Genomic DNA, 25,228 nt, shown 5'->3' on the forward strand with positions numbered 1-25,228 from the left:
GTTTATTGGGGTTTCTTAGGGTGGACATCTTGGCTTGGGTACAGGTCAGTACTGAGGGACTGCAGGTGGCACTATGTAGCAGTGCCTCAAAGTTTTGTTTTTTGCCTCCATCTGCTGGTAGGGATGCATAAACCACTCATCTGGACTGATTCGTGGTACTTCAGGAACGAAAATTAGCAGGTAAGAATTAATTTTCCTATCCTTTTTCAAGCCAGCAACCTAGAAACAGCTAGATCCCCCAAGAACATAACATATGTCATACTGTGTCAGACCAAGAGTCCATCAAAGCCAGAATCCTGTCTCCAGCAGTGGCCAATCTAAGTCACAAGTATCAAGTGCCAATCTGCAACTTTCCCAAATCTCACATAGCTCTGTTTCCCCATAGTGCATATGTTATTCTTTATTGCAGCTATTCCCCTTATTAGAACCTTACAAGCACTTGTCACATTATTTGATAAGAAAGAAAGTCTTGCAACTCTGGCAGAGCTGTCAAGAGGCCCTTGCTGAAATATCAGCACTGGCCACCGAGTTATACTCAGGCAGGCTAGTATTCAGTAGGCCGGTTAGTGCTAAGACTGGATAAAACTCTAAATGGCTATATTCAAACATAGCTGGTTTGGTTTTTAAGTTATCTGGCTACTTGTAGCCGGGTAACTTGTCCCGTATATTCAGTGGGATAAACGTCCAGCCGAATATACTTGCTTAACGTTATCCAGTTATGTGTGTAGCTGAATAACTTAAAAACCAAACCGGCTATGTTTGAATATAGATATTTAGAATTTTATTCGGCCTTAAGTAGCAAGTTATCCAGCCACACATCAGTATATCTTAAAAAGATATCCAGATAAGTCATGCTGTATAGCCTAACAAAAAAGAAAAAATGTCAAGGGGTCTGAAACCGATCTCCTCCTTTGTTTTTAAAAGTTCCTATAAGGCCCTTTCAGGCAATGCATCCCCTGCCCCTCTCCAAAAATGGCTTGTTCATAGCTTGCTACCCCACCCTGCTGTTCCTGTTCTGACAATATATTCAAAGTAAGACTGAAACCGTGCCAGTATCTAAAAGTTCCTCACATGCCTCTGGGCCCCTCCTGATCCCTCAGATAAGGTTCACCCCTTCTGGGAGCATAATACTTTCTGCTCCCGGTACTCCTGTGCTGCTACAGTACTCTTGCTCCGCCCCCCTCCCCAACCCTATGATTTCTCACTCTCCCCTCAATCATTCTTTCACCCAGCTCCAACATCCTCTCACTCACTGTCTCATTTACTTTCTCCCAGCTTCCCTTCCCTCCCCACAAACCATCACCTTGCATTCACTCTTCCCTCCCTGATCCCCTCATGTTTCCTCATTCACTTCCCTCCCACCATCCCCCAGGTCACTTCCCCCTATCGCATCTGCTCACTCTCTCTGGTCCCATCGTTCTCTTTTGTTCATTTCCCCCCATCCTGTCACTCACCCATGTGGTTCAAAGTACAACATTCAGGCCCCAGCAGCAGAAGAGGAGGATTCAATTTGGGGCACTGCAAAGCTGCTGTGCTATTTCCTGACAGATGAGTGATGAGATTGGAGGGGAGGCAGAATGGAAGCAATGTGCCATCCTACTGTCACTTTTCTTCTGTGGGTTGGAGGCTGGAAAAGGATCAGTGCACCATCCTACTTCCACTTTTTCTATGGCCACCTGTAGGGGTAAAGTGGTGCTGCAGTTTGGTCAGGATCGGCCACTTCCACAGCAAGGGCCAAATTTTGCAGCCGTTACTACAGCTGTGGAAGCACAGGAGACCGGGGACCACTGACTATGTGTTATATGGTAAGGATATTAGAAGCATTATCTTAATAGCACTACTCTCAGTTAAGCAAGTTTAGTCAATACATATCCAGTGTTCCACAAAATAGAATTTACCTTATAACAATGAGAGTCTCATTACTTCTGGTTATTACTAATAGTAGTAGAGTGTTTGCCCTGTTAGTCCACTTCGATATGTAGAACTGAAGATCAACAAATATGTTATGATACACATAGCCAAAATTTCAGTATCCATGCCAGATGACCTTTCTGTTGGAGGAAGGCTAATATTTGATGTAATTTGTTGGTCCAGAATAACTTCAGACACTTGGGTTATCCATTTGAAAAAGTTACAGGTACATCTTTTGGACAAACTTCCAATCGCTTACCAAAACCCACTTGGTTGGTATCTCAACATCAGGAATTGCTACAAAAGTCTCTTCCCATTAGAGACCAATGCAGTTGCACCTGTTACACCAGATAAGAGGATGGAGATTTTACTCTAAGTACTTCCTGATCTTGAAAAAAAAAAGAAGACTTTTTCTCATCCTAGATCTTTCCATGGGCACCTTGATTGTCTCTTGCTTATAAAAGGGGATGGGCTATGCCATAGTTGGGCCATAGCCCACCCACTTTGGGCCCAGGCTTATCCAATCGTTGCCCAGCGGCCCAAGAAGAGAGGCCCTGTCACAGAGCTACAGCAGACTCGTGGGGCGAAAGGAGGAAGAGGTCTGAGATGCTGCCGAGAACAGCATGTGAGAATGAGAGCTGTGTGTGTGTTTGTGGGAGTGGGAGCCTGTGTGAAAGAGAGCCTATAAGAGTGAGAGCCTATATATATGTGTGTGTGTGTGTGTGTGAACCTGTATGTATGTGAGCATGAAAGAGTGGGATCCTGTGTGAGAGAAAGCATGTCTGTGTGTGAGAATATATGTGAGAGTGTCCATGTGTGTGTATGAAAAAGAGACTGGGACCAACTGATTAGAAAAATAAGATCAGACAACAAAGGTAAAAAAAAAAAAATTATTTTGACTTTCAGAGACTGGAATATCCCATTTTTGGGAATTTGCATTTCTTATATATTTGTATTTTGCTTTATCTTCAGTATTCCAGTGTTCATGGAGTCTGGTTTCTAAGGCTTTTCATTTCAGTTTTGTCTGCATGTTTGTTTCTAAATTTTACTCCTTTATTCTGTTTTAGATAAGGATCTGTCTGTGTTCCACATGTGTGACAGAGATGCAGTATTTTGGCTAGCGTGTAGTTTCTCTGTAGGGATTTGTAGCAGTCTATTTTTTTGTTTGCCCATTAGTGTATTAGTGTTCCAGGGCCTGGTGTAATGTTTGCCTTGCTGCTTTTTCATAGATAAGGTTGCTGCTGTTGAGTCCTGAGAGTTTCTGCTTTTCTGGAGGTTCTAGTTTATTTATTTTTTTGTAGGGCTTGTGTTACTTCACAAATTTTTTGGCATTGAAGGGAATTTCTTTTGCTGTCACTGAGATGACACCAGAATTAATTTTTTTTTTTGCATGTCCTAGTTCTATTCTGCACCTGTTGCAAAGCTTTTTATGATGATTATGATTTCTGCTGTTTATTGTAGTTGTATACATTTTTTGGAAAGAGGATTCATAAGAATATATTGATATTTGTTTTATTATGTGATTGGATCTCTTTCTGAAGTGTTTATTTTTTACATGATATTGCATATTTATAAACTACAATAAATATAAAAATTAATATAGATTAATAAGGCAATTTTAATGTCATGAAGTGCTTGAAGTAATAGAATTAAAATATTTAAAAATGTCATTCATGATGCATGATGGCTGTTGCAAACTATCCAGAAATCCATTGTAGGGTGCATGCTAAAGCATTATTTATCAACAAGAGTACAACTAGTAGGGCCTAGTTATGTATGTCTACTGCCCACCCATGTTGACCTTGGGTGGGCAGTAGACATACATAAAAATTCAGTTCTGGCTACACCACTGATATTGTATATTATCCTTCAAGGTGGAGCCAGCACATGTATCCACAAAATGTCTTGTGGTGGTTGGTGGCGACGGCATATCTATGCAACGTATTCCCTGATAGGTGCATGTATTTCCCATCTGGATGATTGACTTGACAAGTGCATGTATAAGAATCAATGAGCAAAACTATCCAAGTGCTAGCATTCCTAGGGCCAAGTCCCACTTAAGCCAGTCATCCCAACTGGAATTTATAGGAGTGTTACTAGATACAACTCGGGTGAGTCCTTTCCTCCCTCAAAAGAAGATTGTTACCACATCTGCTTTGGAGAGGATAAGAATGGGTCAGTAGGTACCAACAGGGGACATGTTGAGGATGTGCCTTATGGCATCAACAGTGCACATTGCTTCCTTGTCAGAACTTAGTCGTCATAATCATCATCATCATTTATTTATTACATGCTGTTTTAAGCTCACCTGCTGGAAGTTACAGAAAACAAGGCTCGGAGGCTAACAACTTACATAGAGCTGAATTAGGAGCCCCGCGCGCAAGTCCCGGGGTTTTTTGCCGGGGGCGTGGCCGATCGACGCAGCGTTTCGGGGGCGGGCCCGGGGGCATGGTTGCGCCCTCCGGAACCGCCCCCGGGTCGCGTCTCGGCGTGCTAGTGGCCCGCTGGCGCGCGGGGATTTACTTCTCCCTCCGGGAGGTGTAAATCCCCAGACAAAGGTAGGGGGGGGGGGGGGGTTTAGATAGGGCCGGGGGGGGTGGGTTAGATAGAGGAAGGGAGGGGAAGGTGAGGGGAGGGCAAAAGCGAGTTCCCTCCGAGGCCGCTCCGATTTCGGAGCGGCCTTGGAGGGAACGGAGGCAGGCTGCGCGGCTTGGCGCGCGCAGGCTGCACAAATTCGGCAGCCTTGCGCGCGCCGATCCTGGATTTTAGCAGATAAACGCGGCTACGCGCGTATCTACTAAAATCCAGCGTACTTTTGTTTGCGACTGGTGCGCCAACAAAAGTACGTGAACGCGCATTTTTTGTAAATCTACCCCAATGGTTTTAAAATCATCCATTGTACCTGAAGACTGAAGGGTGGCCAATGTAACCCCAATATTTAAAAAAGGCTCCAGGGCAATCCGGGTAACTATAGACTAGTGAGCCTGACTTTAGTTTCCACTATTTTTCCCGGCACTGTTCTCAAGATCAAAATCGTAGAGCATATAGAAAGACATGATTTAATGGAACACAGTCAACATGGATTTACCCAAGGGAAGTCTTGCTTAACAAATCTTCATTTTTTTGAAGGGGTTAATAAACATGTGGATAAAGGTCAACTGGTAGATGTAGTGTATTTGGATTTTCAGAAGGCGTCTGACAAAGTCCCTCATGAGAGGCTTCTACGAAAACTAAAAAGTCATGGGATAGGAGGTGATGTCCTTTCGTGGATTAGAAACTGGTTAAAAGACAGGAAACAGAGAGTAGGATTAAATGGTCAATTTTCTCAGTGGAAAAGGGTAAACAGTGGAGTGCCTCAGGGATCTGTACTTGGACCGGTGCTTTTCAATATATATATAAATGATCTAGAAAGGAATACGACGAATGAGGTTATCAAATTTGTGGATGATACAAAATTATTCAGAGTAGTTAAATCACAAGTGGACTGTGATACATTACAGGAGGACCTTGCAAGACTGGGCATCCAAATGGCAGATGAAATTTAATGTGGACAAGTGCAAGGTGTTGCATATAGGGAAAAATAACCCTTGCTGCAGTTACACGATGTTAGGTTCCATATTAGGAGCTACCACCCAGGAAGAAGATCTAGGCATCATAGTGGATAATTCTTTAAAATCGTCAGCTCAGTGTGCTGCAGCAGTCAAAAAACAAACAGAATTTTAGGAATTATTAGGAAGGGAATGGTTAATAAAATGGAAAATGTCATAATGCCTCTATATCGCTCCATGGTGAGACCGCACCTTGAATACTGTGTACAATTCTGGTCACCGCATCTCAAAAAAGATATAGTTGCGATGGAGAAGATACAGAGAAGGGCAACCAAAATGATAAAGGGGATGGAACAGCTCCCCTATGAGGAAAGGCTGAAGAAGTTAGGGCTGTTCAGCTTGGAGAAGAGACGGCTTAGGGGGGATATGATAGAGGTCTTTAAGATCATGAGAGGTCTTGAATGAGTAGATGTGACTCTGTTATTTACACATTCGAATAATAGAAGGACTAGGGGGCATTTCATGAAGTTAGCAAGTAGCACATTTAAAACTAATCAGAGAAAATTCTTTTTCACTCAATGCACAGTAGAGCTCTGGAATTTGTTGCCAGAGGATGTGGTTGGTGCAGTTAGTGTAGCTGGGTTCAAAAAAAGTTTAGAAAAGTTCTTGGAGAAGAAGTCCATTAACAGCTATTAATCAAGTTTACTTAGGGGCGGATTTTAAGAGCCCTGCTCGCCTAAATCCGCCCAAATCCGGGCGGATTTAGGCAAGCAGGGCCCTGCGCGCCGGTGAGCCTATTTTACATAGGCCTACCGGCGCGCGCAGAGCCCCGGGACTCGCATAAGTCCCGGGGTTTTCGGAGGGGGGCGTGTCGGGGGCGGGACCGAGCGCAGCGCCGTTTTGGGGGCGTGTCGGGAGCGTTTCGGGGGCATGGCCGCGCCCTCTGGACCCGCCCCCAGGTTGCGTCCCGGCGCGCTAGCGGCCTGCTGGCGCGCGGGGATTTACGCCTCCCTCTGGGAGGCGTAAATCCCCTGACAAAGGTAAGGATGGGGTTTAGACAGGACCGGGCGGGTGGGTTAGGTAGGGGAAGGGAGGGGAAGGTGAGGGGAGGGCAAAAGAAAGTTCCCTCTGAGGCCGCTCCGATTTCAGAGCGGCCTCGGAGGGAACGGGGGTAGGCTGCGTGGCTCGGCACGCGCCGGCTATACGGAATTGATAGCCTTGCGCGCGCCGATCCAGGATTTTAGCGGCTACGCACGTATCTACTAAAATCCCGTGTACTTTTGCTTGCGCCTGATGCGCCAGCAAACGTACGCCAAATCGCGCGTTTTGAAAATCTACCCCTTAGGGAATAGCCACTGCTTTTAATTGCATCAGTAACATGGGATCTTCTTAGTGTTTGGGTAATTGCCAGGTTCTTGTGGCCTGGTTTGGCCTCTGTTGGAAACAGGATGCTGGGCTTGATGGACCCTTGGTCTGACCCAGCATGGCAATTTCTTATGTTCTTATCAGATAATGAATTAGTGGAATGCCCCTCACCTCTGGCATCATGTTGCATCCAAGGAACATGGCTGAACTTCCTGCAGCTCGAGTTCTTTTATAGGTCCTGCTGGCAGGACATCTTGTGACATGCTCAGATATCATCACATCCTGCCTTATATAAATTGAGGCTCAGAACTACTACTCCGTGCCTTTGTAACAGGTCTGCTTTCTGAGCAGTGCTAGTTCCCAATGTATTATTCTTTGTTCCCGTTTCCTGCCTTGCTCCTGGTGTTCTCCTTGTGAGTCCTGTGGTTCCCTATTCCAGTCTCTGTTGTCCTTGTCTGCCCTGGTGCTGTTTCCTGCATTTCTCATCTCAACCTCAGACTGGATTCAGACCTCACTCAGCTTACCCAGCTGTCTAGCCTCTGTCACCTCCTTTGGATCATGACAGGGAAGTACTGCTAGCTGCCAGAACTTTAGGGCTAAACCAAAGGGGGAGCTGGTTGGCTAGGCAGAAGCCCTATTGCTGTGGAGTATCAGCAGCCGCCTAAGGCCTATCTTGTGCTTGCAAACAGCTTGCACAAGATAGGCAGCGCAAACTTAATAGAGGTACAAGGGCTCATTACTCTCTGGCATGACAATTATGTCAAGAGGCATCGGGAAGAATGGCTGTGGGAACAAGCACAAGTGTGTGATTAAGGATAAGACCAACTACAACTTTGTCTGCAGTCATCCCCAGTACAGTGTTGAAATGGTCCTATGGGTTAAAGATACAAAGATGGATAGAAACATCTATAAATACACCATGAGTTACCATTGAGTGCATGGAGTAGTAAATCTACCTCAAATAGACTGACTGTTATCCAGTGGAAGGACTGTGAAGAAACCTCATTCAGAGCACTATGATCCTTTGCCAGTAGGGAGTAATGAAGTGGTGAGATGTAATTGAGCGATTCTGATGCCTTGTCACACCACAGAACACCATGCTTTGAACATCGCAGCATTGAAGACCAAGAAGAAGTTTATCCTGTAAAATCACTTTGGAATTACAGAAATACCCAAGACAGATGGGTTTTTTCTATCGAAACAGTGACATGTGTTGGGCTTAGTGGGTCTGAACTGATGGCATCGTTTTTATAAGATATATAGCATATGAATATGAATTGTTCTTCCAAAAAAGAAAATTTGTGCCCATAGAGATTTTTTGAGAATATGTTTAGAGCGTGGCTTTGATAAACATTTTTACATGCAAAAACTGAAAAAATAAAAGAAAAATATGTATGAACTGACCTGCGATTGTGTGTGCAGATTTACACAGTTATGAGGTCATATTTATTAGCACAACATTCATTCAGTCTATAGGTAACTTTTGAAGTTGGTTCTAGGCTATGTTTAATAATATGTGGCTCCTCTTCCTGGTTACCAGTCCAGCCAAACAGATCTTGCAAAGCTGAGATGTGTGTGCTCACTGACATTTCCTTCTGAGTTGAGATGTTGGAGTCTGCAACTGGAATGGACAAAAGTGTGTACTAATGGATATCTTTTTTTTTTTTTTAACCACTAAGCAGAATCGCTAACAAGCATATATTTTATTTTAAATTATAAGATTATAACATTTTCCCCCACAAAAATCTTCTGCTTATTTTCCAATCCGATATGCTCACAACTCTAGTCAGGGCTGACCCTAGGAACTATGCAGAGTCCAGGATGATTCAGCCAGAGCTGTGATCCCCCAAAGATTGAAAAACAGAAGGATAGTCCCCGCAGAGATATTGATAAGCAGGTGGAGTAGGATGAAATGGCAGGGGGGAGGGTTTGCAGGGGAATTGTACTTCCTGACAATTCCTGTTCCTGACCCCCATCAGCCCTCCTAACTGATGTCAGATGTTGGTGGTCGGATGGGGTAGGGCCACCCTCCCTCCTCCTTTCCCAAGGATGGCTCTAGTTTTAGTTTTCATATGTATTTTCTTGGATAATCACATGAGAAACATCTGAGAGGTTTCTACATATTTCCTCTTCCAAGGTCAGCAGTTCAATATGATAGTGTATATTAAAAAAAACCCCAAACAAACCCTAACCAATCTCAGAAAGAGAATCTCTGTCAAACATGTAAAGAAATAAATCTATTTATTTTATAATATTCTTTTTTTTCCAAATGGAATACAGTACTTGCAGCTGGAGAACAAAGTGAAAAGCTAGAGAAGAACTGGCACTATGGTGGTTGAGATTTACACAACTGGGCAAAGATAACGTTTATAGTTGATTCAATGACACAGCTAAAATGTATCATCTTATACCAAATATAGAAATACATTCAACACATGGAAACAATTGTTTTTTGACTGGTACACACCAAAATCTGTAAAAATTATTCTTGAGAATTTTTGGTCATCATGCTTCATTACAACCTGTCAAAATTATACAGTGTTATGTGGATGATTATGCCCTGGAGTCAAGTAAATATCAAACAGCAGCAGCAATAGTAAGTTAATACTGCACAATCAGAGGATTGGACCGATTTAAAAATACATATTTATCACAAGTATCACACAAAAACCCTGTTATTTGAACACGTATCTCAGTGAAATTTTAAGTAAGGCTAAGTAAAGAGACATCTCTGAGCATGATTACGTAATAATAAAAGTATATTTTCTTTAAGATTACAAATCTCACATCTAGTAGTACACACAGGGTGATGTACTGCATTTTCTATAGAAGAGTGCAAATGAGCAGGATTTTCACTTGTTTCCCTTTACAATTAATAAGACAAGTTAGGTGAATTCCATGTGGTCTGCAAGCAACATATTTAAGAACTGATGGCTTCAATACTGATCAAGTGTACAGTATGTATAGGACTAGTGTAGGACAGATGTACTTGACATATCAATAACAGCAGACATTCTAACCACTTTTCTACATGGAAAGTGCAGGCACTGTGAAAATGCAACTTTCAGATTGTTCCACTTGTCTTCATGTAAACTTTGTTTAGTCCTCCATCACATACATATATATAACAATATATATTATATGAATGTGCATTTATATATGTACATTTTTAGGTACATCTTTCAAGAAATTCTTCTAAATTTCTTCTGATATGTACTGGCTGAGATGCAGCCTGGTTCAACAGATTCTGACCCATCTTTTCAAAAAGTGCTTTTGTTAATTTTGCTGTGGCTGTTCGCATATTTCCTCCTGCTCCAGGGAGAGAGCCACTGTTTGTCAAGTTCCCTAGAAGGTGCCAAAGGACAACTAGAACTTTCTGCTCCACCGCATAAGGTTTCCTTGGATACAACTTCATAACAAAATCTGTAAAGTAAAATACAACAAAACTAATGAGATTACTCATGCAACACTGTGAAACAGATTTAAAAAAAATGGCAGGAGTTAATATCCGAAAGTGCACTGACTGAGGTTAAAGCTAGAATGAATAATATGTTCAGACATTCTATAATACATGGAATAGGTTTCTTTCAATTTAGGGTCAGTGGTCCAATACACACACATTTACTATGATGTACATAGGAATTTGAAAGATTGTATTTATGGGCTAATGACATACATGGATTTAGTAGGGTATCAGAGGGGATAAAAGCAAAGGGAGATTGGGATGCATAAAAAGGGGTTCTTATACAGGGTGGCCCATGGAAAAGTAGCCTGCCTCCAATACCAGTGCATTGGAGGCAGGCTACTTTTCCATGGGCCGCCCTGTATTATAAAATTATTTTGGAATGCTCATTTTGAGATGTTATTTGTGTCATGAACTGGTAGCCTGGGGTCAGAGAGCACTCCCACAGAGGCTGCAGGTCACAACTGGCAATGGTCCTTCTGCCTAACCAACTCCCTCCTCCGCAGGTAGAGCCCTTGGGTTCTTGGGGCTGGTAGGACTTGTCTTCTGTGGAACATCAGGGTGATGAGGCAAGCAGGCTAGAAGCTATGGCACAGGCAAGGGCTAGATACAAAGCATAGCTGGGGCTTGGACGCAGATATGGTGGGGAACTGGATACAGGTACTGGTGGGATTGGATACAGACAGGGCTGGACCAAGGACAAGGGCAAGATCTAGGAAGCAGGCAAGAGCTGAACCGGACTGGACTAGACAGGTAATGGGGAACAAAAAAGCCCAATAGCACATGAGACTGGGCAAGGTAATCCCTAACAGGCACGGAGGCTGAAAGGACACAGAGCATGGAAGGGAGGATTGAGAGGCCGCAGAGCAAGGCCAGAAGGCCTAGAGCAAGGCAAGAGGCAAAGAGAGGCCACAGAGCAAAGCAGGAGGCCTGGATGGGCCACAAGGCTAAGCAAGGCAGAAAGCCCGGAGGCCACAAAGCTAGTTAAGGCTGAAGGTCTTGCACAATGTCCCTCTTTCTCCCCCCCCCCCCCAAAAATTGTTAAAACAATTGCTTTATTTTCTTAGTAGTTTGTTAGCTTCCAGTCATTTAAGCTGAATTGCCTTCCCTAATCTAAGTTGATGCTATTTTTTTTGGTCAAGAGGCTGTGCCCGACAATTACTGTATATTATCAGTTGTAATGGCAGAGAACAGAATTCAGATGCTTTCCCACAAAATAAACAGAAAGCTCATTTACACTTATCTGCTGTTTAAAAACTACATTCTGAAGTGCTGAAAAGCAGAATATAAATCAAATAAATAAATGCCTCAATTTGTGAAGTAGTACCAGATTTTAGTTATAAACCTGTATTAAATTTACTTACGTAAACTGCTGGAAAAAAGTGTGCTATTCAGTTAAACAATTTTATTGATAAATATGGGGCCTGATATTTAGAACATGTTCAATGCTATTTAGCCGGATAAGCGGGACTTATGTGGCTAAGTAGCGGCCGCTGAATATACCCCTACATTCCGTGGTCACTGCTTAGCCATTTAAGTCTCTTATATGGCTAAAAGTTACACACACAAAAAGTAGGCATGTACTGGGAGGATCAGGGATGGAAAGAGTTAGCTGTAACTTATACAGTTGTTTACTGATATTCGGAGCTAGCCGTGTAAGTTATAGGTGTAAATTTAAATACCCCATAGAGCAGGTCTAAAATTAGCCAGGTAGACTTATCCAGCTAGGTGCGTATATTCAGTAGCATTGAATATCTACCCCATGAAGTTTTAGACCTACATCAATTTGGACTAATCACAGCACAGAAACTCTACTAATATCGATTGTGGATACTCTGTTAGAAGAGCTTGATAAAAGGCAAAGCAGGCATTGTAGTACTATTGGATGTGTCATCTGCATTTGAAACCTTGTGTCACCAAATTTTGCTAAATAGACTCTGAAATTGGTGTAGGACGTCTTTTCCTAAAACCGTTTGTATCATTATCATCGCTGCATACATTCTAAGTTAAAGTGAATGAAAAGTTATTAACAGTCTGTTCTACTGGGATTCCTCAAGGTTCAGCCTTAGCCACATTGTTTAACTTATATTTGGTCCCATTAGGGAGACTACTTACGGCCCAAGGAATACAGTATTAATTTTATGCTGATGATATACAGCTCATTTTGCCTATAGTTATATTGATTCAATCTGCCTTAGATTTATTAACTCACTGTATACAATTAGTAAACAGAATAATGTCTACCAATAAATTAATTTTAACTTTAGCAAAAACTGAAATACTATGGGTCAGTCAAAAACCTATGCTATTGTGTATTCAAGAATTATGAATCAAGCTTTTTTTTTTTTAACCGTTACCTGTTTATTATCTTGGATTCTATTTTGGTTTACAAAAAAGTATTTCTAACACCTTTAAATACCTTTTTGGTAAACCAAAATAGAAAGCCTTACAATAATCTAAAGCAGATAAATTTAATGCCTGAGCCACAGAATGAAAAAAATATCTTCAACTTCTTAGGAGACCAAGTTTATAAAAAGCAGTCTTTAGATCTCAGATCAGATCAGTTTTAAACTAAGATGTTGGTACAAAATGTTACGGCTAATCTCATAATGGGACTTAGAAAGCAAGGAGAAATGACTACTTTCCTAATAATTTCCTTTCTTCTAAGGCAGCAGGCCAATCCACACCAATGGGTTATGTACTCCTACCAGCAGATGGAGATGGAGTAAAGCTGACTCTCTGATGTCACTGATATATAACCCTGCCCCAACATCAGCTTGCCAGTATCTCTAGAAAAGTAAACTGTGGACAAACTGATTATACTTGAATAAGACTATTTGCAGTCAATTACTCATGCTTCCAACCAACTGGGAAACCCCGAGCTCAGCAAAAAAAGTTAACATCCACTAATCTTAGGGGCTAGACCCTTCATGCTGAACAGATTGCTATGAGAGAAACTGTTTTCATGATGAGCAGCTGCAAAGAGAGACCATGTAGTGGCCAGAATGTAGGACCTGCCAAAAAAAAAGGCAAGACCAGATTAAGGTCCCACAGATGCACTGTTAGTCGCAAGGGAGGATGTAGATGCTTAACTCCCTTTAAAAATCTGGATACATCTGGACAGGAAAACAAAGTTGCACCAATTGACTTGCCCCCCTATAGCACGCTCAAAACTAGGCAAATATCCCCACGTGCAAATATGCGCTCAAATGTAGGATGCGGCCTTATGCGCACAAGTCCCCCCCGTGCAAATATGTGCTATCTAGACCACACCTTACGCATACAAGTATGCGCGCACCTATATCAGGACACCGCCGCATGGTTAGAATACACGCACATGCCTACATACGCAGGAAAAAAATGCCACCAAGGCCTACCATGCAACTGACTAAACCGAGCCGGAGAAGCGGGGCCTAGCCAAAAGCTGCTCAGTCCACCAAGCCCAAGCTGCCTCCATTCAACATTAACTCCCCAGAGAAGTGAGAAGGAAAGAGGATAAGAGACGCAGAGGAACAAACACCAAGGGAAGGATGACCCGGTAAGGAAAAGAAGGGGACTAAATCTTCCCTGATCTTTTTTTTTTTTTTCTTACCCGAGTTCAGCTCTCCCTGGCTGAGAGCACGATCAGTTCACCAGCCTCGGGGAGAGGGAACAAGTCTTTTCTCGTTTCTGGTTTTTTTTTTGTTTTTTTTAAAGTCTACACCTGTCAGGCTTCCAGACGAAGTGCTCAACTGAGGGAGGGACCAAACAGGTGTCACCTCGAAGCTCAAGTGATGCTCTGAATCTCCTATCTTCTAAGTTTCTTTTTTTTTTTGTTACCACAAGAAATCCCCAGTAGGGAGATGCATGTCCACCATCTGCTGGAGACAGAATACTGGTGAGGTGATGTTGGGGCAGGGCTATATGTTAGTGATGTCAGCTTTACTCAAGTCTCTATCTGCTGGTAGACGTGCATAATCCACTGGTGTGGACTGGCCTGAGTGCAGAGGAAGACCACATTGCTCTGAGTCTCATGGTTTTACATTACTTCCCACTGTAATCAGAGCAAAGTTTAAACTCTTGATGTTAGTTTTCAAAGCCTTGCAGGAAAACTTGCCTTAAATACTTAAGACCACTTTTTTCATGTGTCTGCCTGGAAACTTTGATTGATAAACAAAAAATCTAATTACTGATTCCATCTGTCAAAGATTATCATGTGCAAGCAACCAGTTTCCGTGCTTTTTCATTTGTGTGACCAATGTTGTGGAACAGTTTACCTTTTTCATTAAGACAAGTCTCTGATGTTCTGACTTTTAGGAAACAACTGAAAACTTATTTTCTAAAGTGTATCATTCTAGCAAGAGACAATTATATTTTTAAGTTGATTTTTGAAGTAGATTTTAACTTTAGATCATCCTGTGGTTCTATAGGTAGACATACAATATGTGAATTGTTTGAATTTTTATTAAATGTTTATTTATGTTATATGTTTTATTTTGATGTTTTATGTCTTAACATCTAATCCTCTTCATACAATATTATAGAGAAAGGAGTACTAGAAATGTATAAGTAAATAAAGTAGCTGAAAATTGTAGTGCTGATTTATATAATTAGTAGAAATGAAAGGCCTACAAGGTAGCACTGTTCTTGCACCAGACACATATGGAACAGAGCACTATGCCCTCCCCAGTACCCACAAGTCTGCAAAGCAAGATCTCTCTTTACCAGCAAGCTTCTCTGTCATGTCCTGTTTGGCTTTTCCACTCAAAAATGGAATCTTTGCACAGAAAGGTTGGAGAAGCAAATAATTATCTAAAATTGAAAGAAAGAAAAAATATTGTCACTATCAAAGCAGTCACACTTACACATAAGTTATTTGGGGTGGGGGCAAGAAGTTGACAGAAAAGTTGTCTTACTAGTAAACCCTTCTTTTGAATTTTATAGCACAAAAGAACTCATTATTAGAGCCTGGGGTACTTGACACAGGAAATTATATTATGTAATGTTATTTACAAGACAGCTGACCAAGATACAGTAAGACAGTAACTTTAAAATGATTACAGGGGTGCCTACACACATAGAAATTCTAAATAATGCATGAAACTGCACATGTACGATTTAAAATGCACCAAGTGTGCATGGGTGCTCCTGTTTTTTAAATGATTACATGAGCAAATATAGTTTGCATATCTTCTTTAGGACTTTGTTGGCTTTAATGTGTGTGTGAGTGGATTTTAAAACATGCACACTTGAAGGACAATCCCAGTTTTACCAATTAGTCCACCAGTTTGCCCAGTCTATCTTAAGGTCATCCAGACCTCTCTGGTTCTTTAGCCTGAACTCCCTCTAGTTTATCACTCACGCAGTCATTTTAGGCCTAAAAACAGAAGTAAATATATGCAACCAGCAGCCAGCTGCACGCAGCAGCAGCTGGATTTAAAGTACAGTTTTATGTATGCAACTGTTGGCCCACCCCAGAACGCTGACACACCCTGGCTCTGCCCCTTTTTCCCCGCACATTTGGTGAAGCAATGTGTCAAGGCGATAAGCCAGAAGAATGCTGGGCTGCATAGAGAGGAATAACCAGTAAGAAAAAGGAAGTGATAGTCCCTTTGTACAGGTCCTTGGTGAGGCCTCACCTGGAATATTGTGCTCAGTTCTGGAGACTATATCTCAAGAGGGGCAAAGACAGGATGGAGACAGACCAGAGAAGGGTGACAAAAATGGTGTGGGGTATTCATCAAATGACTTATGAGTAGAGATGCTAAATATGTATACTCTGGAGGAGAGGAGGTGCAGGGGAGATATGATGCAGACCTTCAGATACCTGAAAGATTTTAATGATGCACAATCGACAAACCTTTTCGGTTGGAAAGAAATCAGGAGAGCTAGGGGTCATGTAATGAAACTCCAGGGAAGACGACTCAGAACCAACGTCAGGAAATATTTCTTCACGGAGAGGGTGGTGGATGCCTGGAATGCCCTTTCTCCGGAAGTGGTGAAGTCATAAACAGTGAAAAATTTCAAAGGGGCATGGGATAAACACTGTGGATCCCTGTATTAAGTCAAATTTGATCATGTGATCACTATTGGTAAGTGGCCCAACACACTTACCTCTTGCACCAAATCCTGTGTTCTACTAAGGATTAGGTCTAAAATAGTTTTCCCTCTTGCTGGTTCTTGTACCAGTTGCTCCACAAAGCAGGCATTTACTCCATCTAGAAGTTTACCTCTTTAAAATGTCCTGATGTGATATTCATCCAGTCAGTACTGGGTAATTGAAATCACCCATTATTACTGTGCTGTAGATTTTGTCATCTTCCCTAATTTCTGTTAGCATTTCATTGTCTGTTCTTTCTGGCCAGGAGGATGGAAATACACCCCCACTACTATTTTACTCCCCTTGTCATCTGGAATTTCTATTCATACAGATTCAACATTGCATTTTGTTTCCTGAAGAATGTTTTTTTTAAATTTATATTTTATTGATATTTCTGTGTTATAACAATACTTATGGAACAACAATCAACATGATAGAATATGCATATACAATAAACAAGAAGACAACAAGCAGTGTGTCAGATTATACAACTGCAATCAGAATGATAATAGCATATTATTGCATGTTCCCTCCTCGTTACCCTCTAGACCCGACCCTGGTATCTTACCCTCCCGCTGTATGAAGGAACTATAAGTCTATGGATAGCAATGGTAATATATCACGTTAGGATTGCAATTCTTAACTGGAGTATGGATACACAGGGCGTGGAAGCAATGTAATCATGGAAGTAAAGCAGTCATGTTGAGGATGGTGGGGCCTGGAAAAACCCACTGGCCTGAAAGGTAGAGAAGGACTGCCACCCAAGGAAGATTCCTTTATGTCACAAGTATGTATAGTTAAGTACCCCATATCAATCAAAGAGCTAACCACTTTGCAAGGGGCTGCCAGATCGTCAACTGCTGTTGATTTAGTCTCTGGGCAGCTAGTATCCCCGTGTGCAGGTGCCATAACTTGCATAACCGCCTCCTCACATCTAGCTCTGAGGGTATTTTGACAGATCTCCACATCATTGCCAGCTCTCCTCAGGCTGCCATGATTACCAGGTGAGCTAGTTTCCATTGAGCTGGGGAAATATCAACAGGTAGGTTCAAGAGAGCGTTCTCTGGTCTCAATATAATCTGTAAGCCCAGAATTTGACTTAAGATTTAAGTAATAAGTGTCCAGTAAGTAGCGACTTTGGGACACACCCACATGTGGTAGAATATGCCTATTTGCCCACAGCCCTTCCAGCACTGGGGACTATTGGTGGCTGCAAGCTTGTGCAATCTATCTGGGGAATAATACCATCGAAGCAAAAGTTTGTAGCAATTTTCAGCTAAGGATGTGTATTGAGACCCTCTTTTAGTGGCCACATAGATCTTGTCCCAGAGTTCTATAGGGAATGATCGCCCTATATCAATTTCCCAAGCCTTCATATATGGAAATTTAATGGTAGGATGTTTATTAAGAAAATTGTAAATCCGTGAGATCGCTTTCTTCAGGGAATCTGCGCTGTCGCACCAATGATCTAACTGTGATTTACCCCTCTCCAGTTCAGGGCCCACTTTCTCTGTCTGAAAAAAGTGGCGAACTTGAAGATAAGCAAATACATCCATTGGAGGTAGTTGGTATTGCTCCTGTAACTGGGTGAATGGAATCATTGCTCCTTGGGACCAAAGTTGCCCCAAAACCTGGATTCTCTTTGTTGCCCAGGAGTGAAAAGAAGTCAATTGTTCCCTGGTATGTAGGAGAGCGTTAGCAAGTAAGCTAGAGCTATGGAAATATTTTCGGTCTCCCACCAAGGAATTCTTCCATGCTTTCCAAATCTCAAGTGTAGTTTTAACCGGTAGTGGTATATGTGTTAATGGGAACCATGCCTGATGAGGAAGCCAAAGGAGATCCTTAAGATTATCCTGCTTGATAGAATACCCTCTTTCAAATATAGTGCCACCTCTCCACCAATTTGATACATCCTTTCATTTCAATACAATTTGTACCCTGGTATCACAGTGTCCCATTAGTTGTCCTTCTTCCACCATGTCTCTGAGATACCAATTATATCCACCTCTTCATCCAGTGCTATATACTCTAACTCGCCCATCTTATCTTTTAGACTTTTAGCATTTGTATATAGACATTTCAAAGCATATTTTTTGTTTGTATTTACAACCTGCTAATCAGTTGACAAAGATAATTCGGAATCCTTCTGTTCTTTACTTAAAGACCTCTGGTCCACTTTGGTATTTATTGCAACCTCTCTACAGGGATGATCTAATTTCCCTGTTCTCTTAGTATCCTTCAAAGAAACCTCATTCCGAAACATGTGCTTCTGAGGGACTGTCTGCTTTCCCCCATCATCTAGTTTAAAAACTGCATCTTCTCCTTTCTAAAGGTTACTGCCAGCAGCCTAGTTCCAACTCTGGTTAAGGTGGAGCGCATCCTTTCGGAAATCGCTCCCTCTTTTCCAAAATGATGCCCAATTCCTAACAAACCTAAAACCCTCTTCCCTGTACTATCATCTTATCCACGCATCGAGACTCTGGGGGCTCTGCCTGTGTAACAGGGAGCATTTCTGAGAATGCTACCCTGGAAGTTCTGGATTTCAACTTTGTACCTAAAATCCTAAATTTGGCTTTAAGAACCTCCCTTTTACACTTTCCTATGTCTTTGTTACCCACATGTACCAAGACAGCTGGCCCCTTCCCAGCATTATCTAAAATTCTATCTAAGTGAAGTGTGAAATCCACCACCTTCACACCAGTCAGGCACGTTGCCAAGCGATCCTCATGTCTTCCAGCCACCCAGCTGTCAACCTTCCTAATAATTGAATCACCAACAATGGCTGTCCTAACCCTTCCCTCCTGGGCATGTGCCCCTGGAAACCTATCCTCGGTGCGAGAGGATACTACATCAGCCTGAGGGCAGGCCCTAGTTACAGGATTGCTTCCTGCCTCATCAAGGTGATGCTCTCCTTCCAGGTGACCTTTCTCCTCCATGGCAGCACAAGACTGCCAGATTGGAGGTGGGACTTCTCAATGTCCTTAAAGGTCTCCTCTATAAACCTCTCTGTCTCCCTTAACTCCTCCAGGTCTGCCACTCTAGCCTCCAGGGATCAGAGTCGTTCTCTGAGGGCTAGAAGCTCTTTGCACCTAGTGCACACATATAACCTCTCGCCAGTTGGGAGATAAGGACAAATTACTACTTACCTGGTAATTTCCTTTCCTCTAAGGAAGGCAGGCCAAGCCACACAAGTGGGTTATGCACCTCACCAGCAGATAAAGACAGAGTAAAGTTGACATCACAGACAAAGAGCCCTGCCCCAACACCCCACCAGTATCCTCTGGAAAAGCTGAACTGTGGACAAACTGATTATATTTGAACATGACTTCCAACTAATTGGAAACACTGAGCTCAGACAAAAGAATTAACATTCACTAAACTGAGGGGCTGGTTTGACACTTACCAATCCTCCAACGAATAACAGGAACACTACTCTGCATCGTTCACACGTAAAAGACAAACTAAAGGCAAGTTGGCAGTCGAGGGTGGGTTGTGGATTGGTCTGCCTTCCCTTAGAGGAAAGGAAATTATCAGCTAAGTAGTATGAGGCAGGAGGCTGCTCATGGTCCAGTCAACACCACACGTGCAAAAGCAGAGTCTTCCTGAGCCTGAATGTCTAAGCAGTAATGCTTGGAAAAGATGTGTAAGGAGTATCACGTTGCTACTCAGCAAATTTCAACAGAAGACAACAATTGAAGCTACGCCCACAATACCACTTGAGTCCTTGTGGAATGCGCTCTAACTTGCTTAGGCAAAGGAATCTCGGCATTCACATAGACAGCCATTATGACTTCCTTAATCCAATGGGCTTTAGTTGCCCCTGTTGCTGGTTCACCCTGTTTACCTCCACCATGGAGTACAAACATTCGATCAGATTTCCTGACAGATTTAGTAACCTCCATGTACCTCATCAGATGCCGCTTGACATCCAAGGTATGCAAAAGACAATACTCATCTCTATCCCTCTCCAGAGTGGACAGGGAAATAGACTGATTCAAATGAAACTCAGAAACCATTTTCAGCAAAAAGGAAGGTACAAGTCCGAAGCTGTACCGCTCCCGGACTCACACACAGAAACAACTCATGGCACAAAGGAGCTTGCAGTTTGGTAAACTGACATGCTGAACAGATTGCCACGAGAAAAATGGTCTTCAAGGTAAGTAGCCGCAAGGAGAGGTCTCACAGCAATGGAAAGGTAGGATCCACCAAGAAAATCAAGACCAGATTAAAGTCCCACAGAGGCACCAGTAGCTGCAAGAAAGAACGAAAATGCTTAACTCCCTTCAAGAATCAGGACACATCCGGATGGGAAGACAAAGGCCCACCATTAAACTTACACACTATAACAAGTGAGAGCTACCACTTCAAGGTGTTAAGGGTAAAGCCTTTAAACAATCCTTCTTGAAAAAATTTCAAAAGTAATGAAATTTCCACTTAGAGAGGCTGAGAACCTCGCTCCTCACACTAGGCCTCGAAAGCTCCCCAAACTCTAACATAAACCAAAGATATAGAAAATTTTCTGGCCCGGAGCAAAGTGAAAATCACCGCAGCAGAATAATCACGTTTCAATAGCCAAGCTCTCTCAAGTGCCAAACCGTAAAACATAATCGACCTGGATCATCCTGTTGAATGGGTCCCTGACGCAACTGATCTTTCCTGAGTGGCAGTCGGAGAGGACTGTCCACCAGCAGTCTCTGCAGATTGGCATACCACGGCCTCTGGCGCCAATCCGGAGCCACAAGAAGTATGGTTTCAGTCTGGCCTGCAATCTTTCGAATGATCCTGCCTATCAAGGCCATAGTGGGAAAACATAACACCGCATCCCACGGCCACACCTGAATGAGCTTTCAGATCCCTTCTGCGACTGAAGAACCGCAGAACCTTTACATTGCCAGAAGTCGACAGCAAATCCAGATATGGGCGACCCCAGCACGCCACTATGAGTTGAAAAGCTTCATCTGCTAACCCCCACTCTCCTGAGTCCAAGCTCTGCCTGTTCAGAAAGTCGTCCCGTACATTGTCCGTTCTGGAAATGTGAGAGGCGGAGATGTCTTGAAGATGTTTCTCTGCTCATACAATGAGTGCATTGATCTCCTCTGATACCTGTTGGCTTCTGGTTCTGCCCTGATGATTGATATAAGCCACCGTTGTCACATTGCTGACATTATTCTGACCGCCCCAGCCTCTAGACATTTTGAGAACCTCAAGCAGACCAGCCAAACTGCACCTACTTCCAACCGACTGATGCTCCAATAATGCTCTTCGGCACTCCAACGATCTTGCTCCAGCAACTCCTGGCAGTGAGTCCCCTAACCCAAAAGGCTCACATCTGTCACAAGCATTAACCAATACAGTATCTCTAAGGAAACTCCCTTCCTGAGATGATCCATTTGTAACCACTGTGAGTGGGCACTCACATCCAATGGCAAGTGAAGCCTTACCATGTAGCCCTGTGACTGTGCACTCCACCGGGAAAGCAATATGCACTGAAGAGGCCGCATGTTCACCCTTTTCTGGGGACAACCTCTAACATGGCTGCCATCAAACCCAGAACTTGTAGACATAACAACACTATCAGCACTCTTCGGGGTTTGAACTTGAGCAATCAACTTCTGAATGCGAATCTCCGGCAGAAACACTCTGCCCTGCTTCGAAATGAAACGAATGCAGAGATACTCCAGCATTTGAGACGACTGTAAGCTGCTCTTGGCCAAGTTCACCATCTAGCCTCATTCTTACAGTAAGGAGACTACTTTGTGAGAAACAAGATGACTCTCTTCCACACTCTTGGCCCAAATCAACCAGTTGTCCAGATATGGATAAACCAGGATACCATCCTTGCGCAAGAATGCTGCTACCGCCATCATGACCTTGGAGGTGGTCCTGGGTGCAGTAGCCAGCCTAAAGAACACAGCCCGAAACTGAAAATGATGACCAAGAACGGCAAACCATAGGAACCGTTGATGTTCCCGGTGAATGGGAATATGTAGATATGCCTCTGTCAGATCCAGAGAAGTGAGAAATTCCCTTGATTGCCCTGCCATTATTAAAGAATGCAGAGTCTCCATTCGGAAATGAGTCACCTGCAAATGCCGATTGTCTCCTTTGAGATCCAGGATGACACGAAAGGACCCCCTTCTTTTTGAGTACAACAAAATAAATGGAATAGCAGCCCATATTTACTTGCAATTCAGAAGCAGGAATTGTGGCCTTTAGGTCCAACAGCCTCCTTAAGGTAGTCTTCACTGCCACCCTTTTCTGTAGGGAGCTGCATGGAGAGACCATAAAGTCATCCTTATGAATGTGATTAAGCTCTAGAGCATAGCCTTCCCTTATCACTTCCAGGACCCATTGGATGTCTGCCTACCTCCTGCACCAGGTGAGTCCACACACCATCACTGCAAAGATTGGGGTGCTCCGTTCCTGGAACCCTCGTCCTTCCGAGGCTTTGTGAGCTGAAAGGACTGAGATCTACTGATAGGACAAGTCCTCTGTGTAGTCGCTCTCCTATAAGGATGAAAACACCTGTAATCTCTAGCAAGGCCTCTTGCCCAAAAGGACATAATGCTGGCTTCTTATCCTTCAGCAAATGAGAGACAGCAGACTCCCCCCATTTTATTTGCTATTTTCTTCAACTTTACTGCCAAACAAAAGAAAATTCTTAAAGAGAAACCTTGTGAGATTAGACTTGGAAATTGTGCCCGCTGACCAATTCTGCAGCCACAGCTGACGTCTAGCTGCTATCACAGAAGTCACACCTGTGCGGCAATGCAAACACGATCACAGCCTGCATCAGCTAAAGCGGCAGCTCCTGGAACTATTACCGCTCTGCTATATGACTCCGCTCCCTCAGACTCTTGAGAGAGATGTAGATTAGACCGATTCACCAGAAACAAGAAGCAATTTGTAAATTCATCGGCATGGTCTCAAAGGCCTGCTTAAGGATAGCTTCAATTCTCCTATCCTGAGCATTCTTTAGAGCTGCCCCTTCTTCCACCGGAATGGTGGTCTGCTTGACAACAGAACACACCAGCAAATCCACCTTCGGGAAATGCAACTGTTCCCTCACCTTTGGATCTAAGGGGTACAAATCCGCTAAAGTGCATCCCCTTTAAAGTTTGTCTCTGGATCACTCCATTCAAGGTCAATCAACTCTTGAATTGCATCCAGGAGGGGAAAGAAACATGATGTTTTACATATGGTGACCAATATGGAGCTCTCCTTTTGCGCACCCATAGAGTCACCCCAGCCACATCAAGTGTCTTCAGAATCTGAGATAACAGACTTGGCAACTCATCTCTACGAAAAAGAGAGAGCAGAGTCTTATGTGGCTTTAAATCCGGGGGAATTTCCCTCTCTTCCAGAGGGGAGAAAACCAAATCTCCATCAGAGTCATCCGACGTAACCTTATCCACATCCTCCGAAACATCCTCAGGCACTTCATCGCTGTGGTGCTTGCACATAGTGGCAGAAAAGTGGGAACCCCAAGTTTGTGAACCCAATTTAGAAGGTATTGCTGACTCTGATGAGTGACCCTGCAGAAAGGTCTGTAGCACCTGAAAAAAATTCCACCCGGGAAAAAGAGGAAGGGTCCACAACAGGCCCCATAGGCCCAAATCGGACACTCTCCGACAGAACATCCTTTGAAGATGTCTGTCATTGGGTAAATAGAAGAAGGGGACATCCACATTGTGTCATCTTCAGTCCCACTCCCCTCTGTCCGAGGGGATGGACCAGTGTCAGCAAAATCAGTAGGAGGCAAATCACCTTGAGCATCCAGGGAACGCCGACCCAGACTCGCAGAAATCCCTGGCTGTATTGCCCATATATGAGAAGCAGCACAGATCGCTAAGCGTTTAGATTGCTTTATCACTCTCGCCATACTTCCCCGTGCTGAGCTGTGAGCGGTTTCTTGCATGCCCAAAATAAAATATGCGCTCAAGTTTGCACTCACCGGAAGACCGCAGAAGTACGTGCACAGGAAAACCTGGCGCATAACTACATGCACAAATATAGGCTGTGGCCTTGTGTGCACAATTAGGCATGCATGTGTGCGCCGCATGGTGAGAATGTGCACATGCAAGCATGCAAAAAACTCCATTGTGGCCTACCACTTGGCTGAAGAGACCAAGCGTGGGAGCGGGGCCTAGCCAAAGGCTGCTCAACCCACTGAGCCTACACCACCTCAACTCACTAAACTCCTCAGAGAAGTGAGAGGGAAGAAGGAAAAAAACGCTGACCACCAATGCCTAGGGAAGGAACAGAAGAAATAAAACTTCCCTAATCTCTCTCTTTTTTTTTTTTTTTTTTTTTTTAACCTAAGCTCAGCCCTGCCTGGCTGAGAGCACAAATGGGTCTCCAGCTATGGGAGGAGAGGGCGAAAGTCTTCACCACTGAGCCTCCCTGGTTCTCCAAATCTTTTTTTTTTTTAAGATCATGCCTGACTAGGCTGCCGGACTCAAGATGCTGAACTGAGGGAGTGATCCACCGGTGTCACCTCAGGAGCTTAAGTGTTGCTTGTAAACTTCTTTGGGTTTTTTTTTTTTTTTTTAAACTACAAGCAATCCCTAGTAGGAAAATGCATGTCCACCATCTGCTGGAGACAGAGAATACTGGTGGGCTATGCTGGAGCAGGGCTATATGTCCATGACATCAGCTATACTCTGTTTCCATAAGCCGGTGCACAACCCCACTTATGTGGATTGGCCTGCTTGAATGCTGAGGAATCATACCTGTGGCACTCAGTGCAAAAGACTAGAAAGCCTTCCTCTCGCTGCTGGACTACTTTCTGCATCTTAATTTTATTGATTTATTATCAAGTTAAAATTTCTAAGGGAACAGGGATGTAAAACTAATCCAAAG

At 43.2% G+C, this 25,228-nt stretch overlaps 1 protein-coding gene across 1 annotated transcript in view; it reads right to left on the minus strand.

Moving 5' to 3' along the window:
• Positions 1 to 9,048: 9,048 nt before the first annotated feature.
• TOGARAM1 (TOG array regulator of axonemal microtubules 1) overlaps positions 9,049 to 25,228 on the minus strand; it is a 221,371-nt gene continuing 205,191 nt past the window's right edge. The window contains exons 19-20 of the mRNA XM_029598475.1: positions 14,992 to 15,078; positions 9,049 to 10,247 (exon numbers count right to left, since the gene is read on the minus strand). Of these exons, the coding sequence (XP_029454335.1) occupies positions 9,994 to 10,247; positions 14,992 to 15,078 (341 nt within the window). The 3' untranslated portion in view covers positions 9,049 to 9,993. The remainder of the gene's footprint in view (positions 10,248 to 14,991; positions 15,079 to 25,228) is intronic.

This window comes from Rhinatrema bivittatum, chromosome 4 (genome assembly GCF_901001135.1).
Source record: "Rhinatrema bivittatum chromosome 4, aRhiBiv1.1, whole genome shotgun sequence".
Taxonomy (NCBI): Eukaryota; Metazoa; Chordata; class Amphibia; order Gymnophiona; family Rhinatrematidae; genus Rhinatrema; species Rhinatrema bivittatum.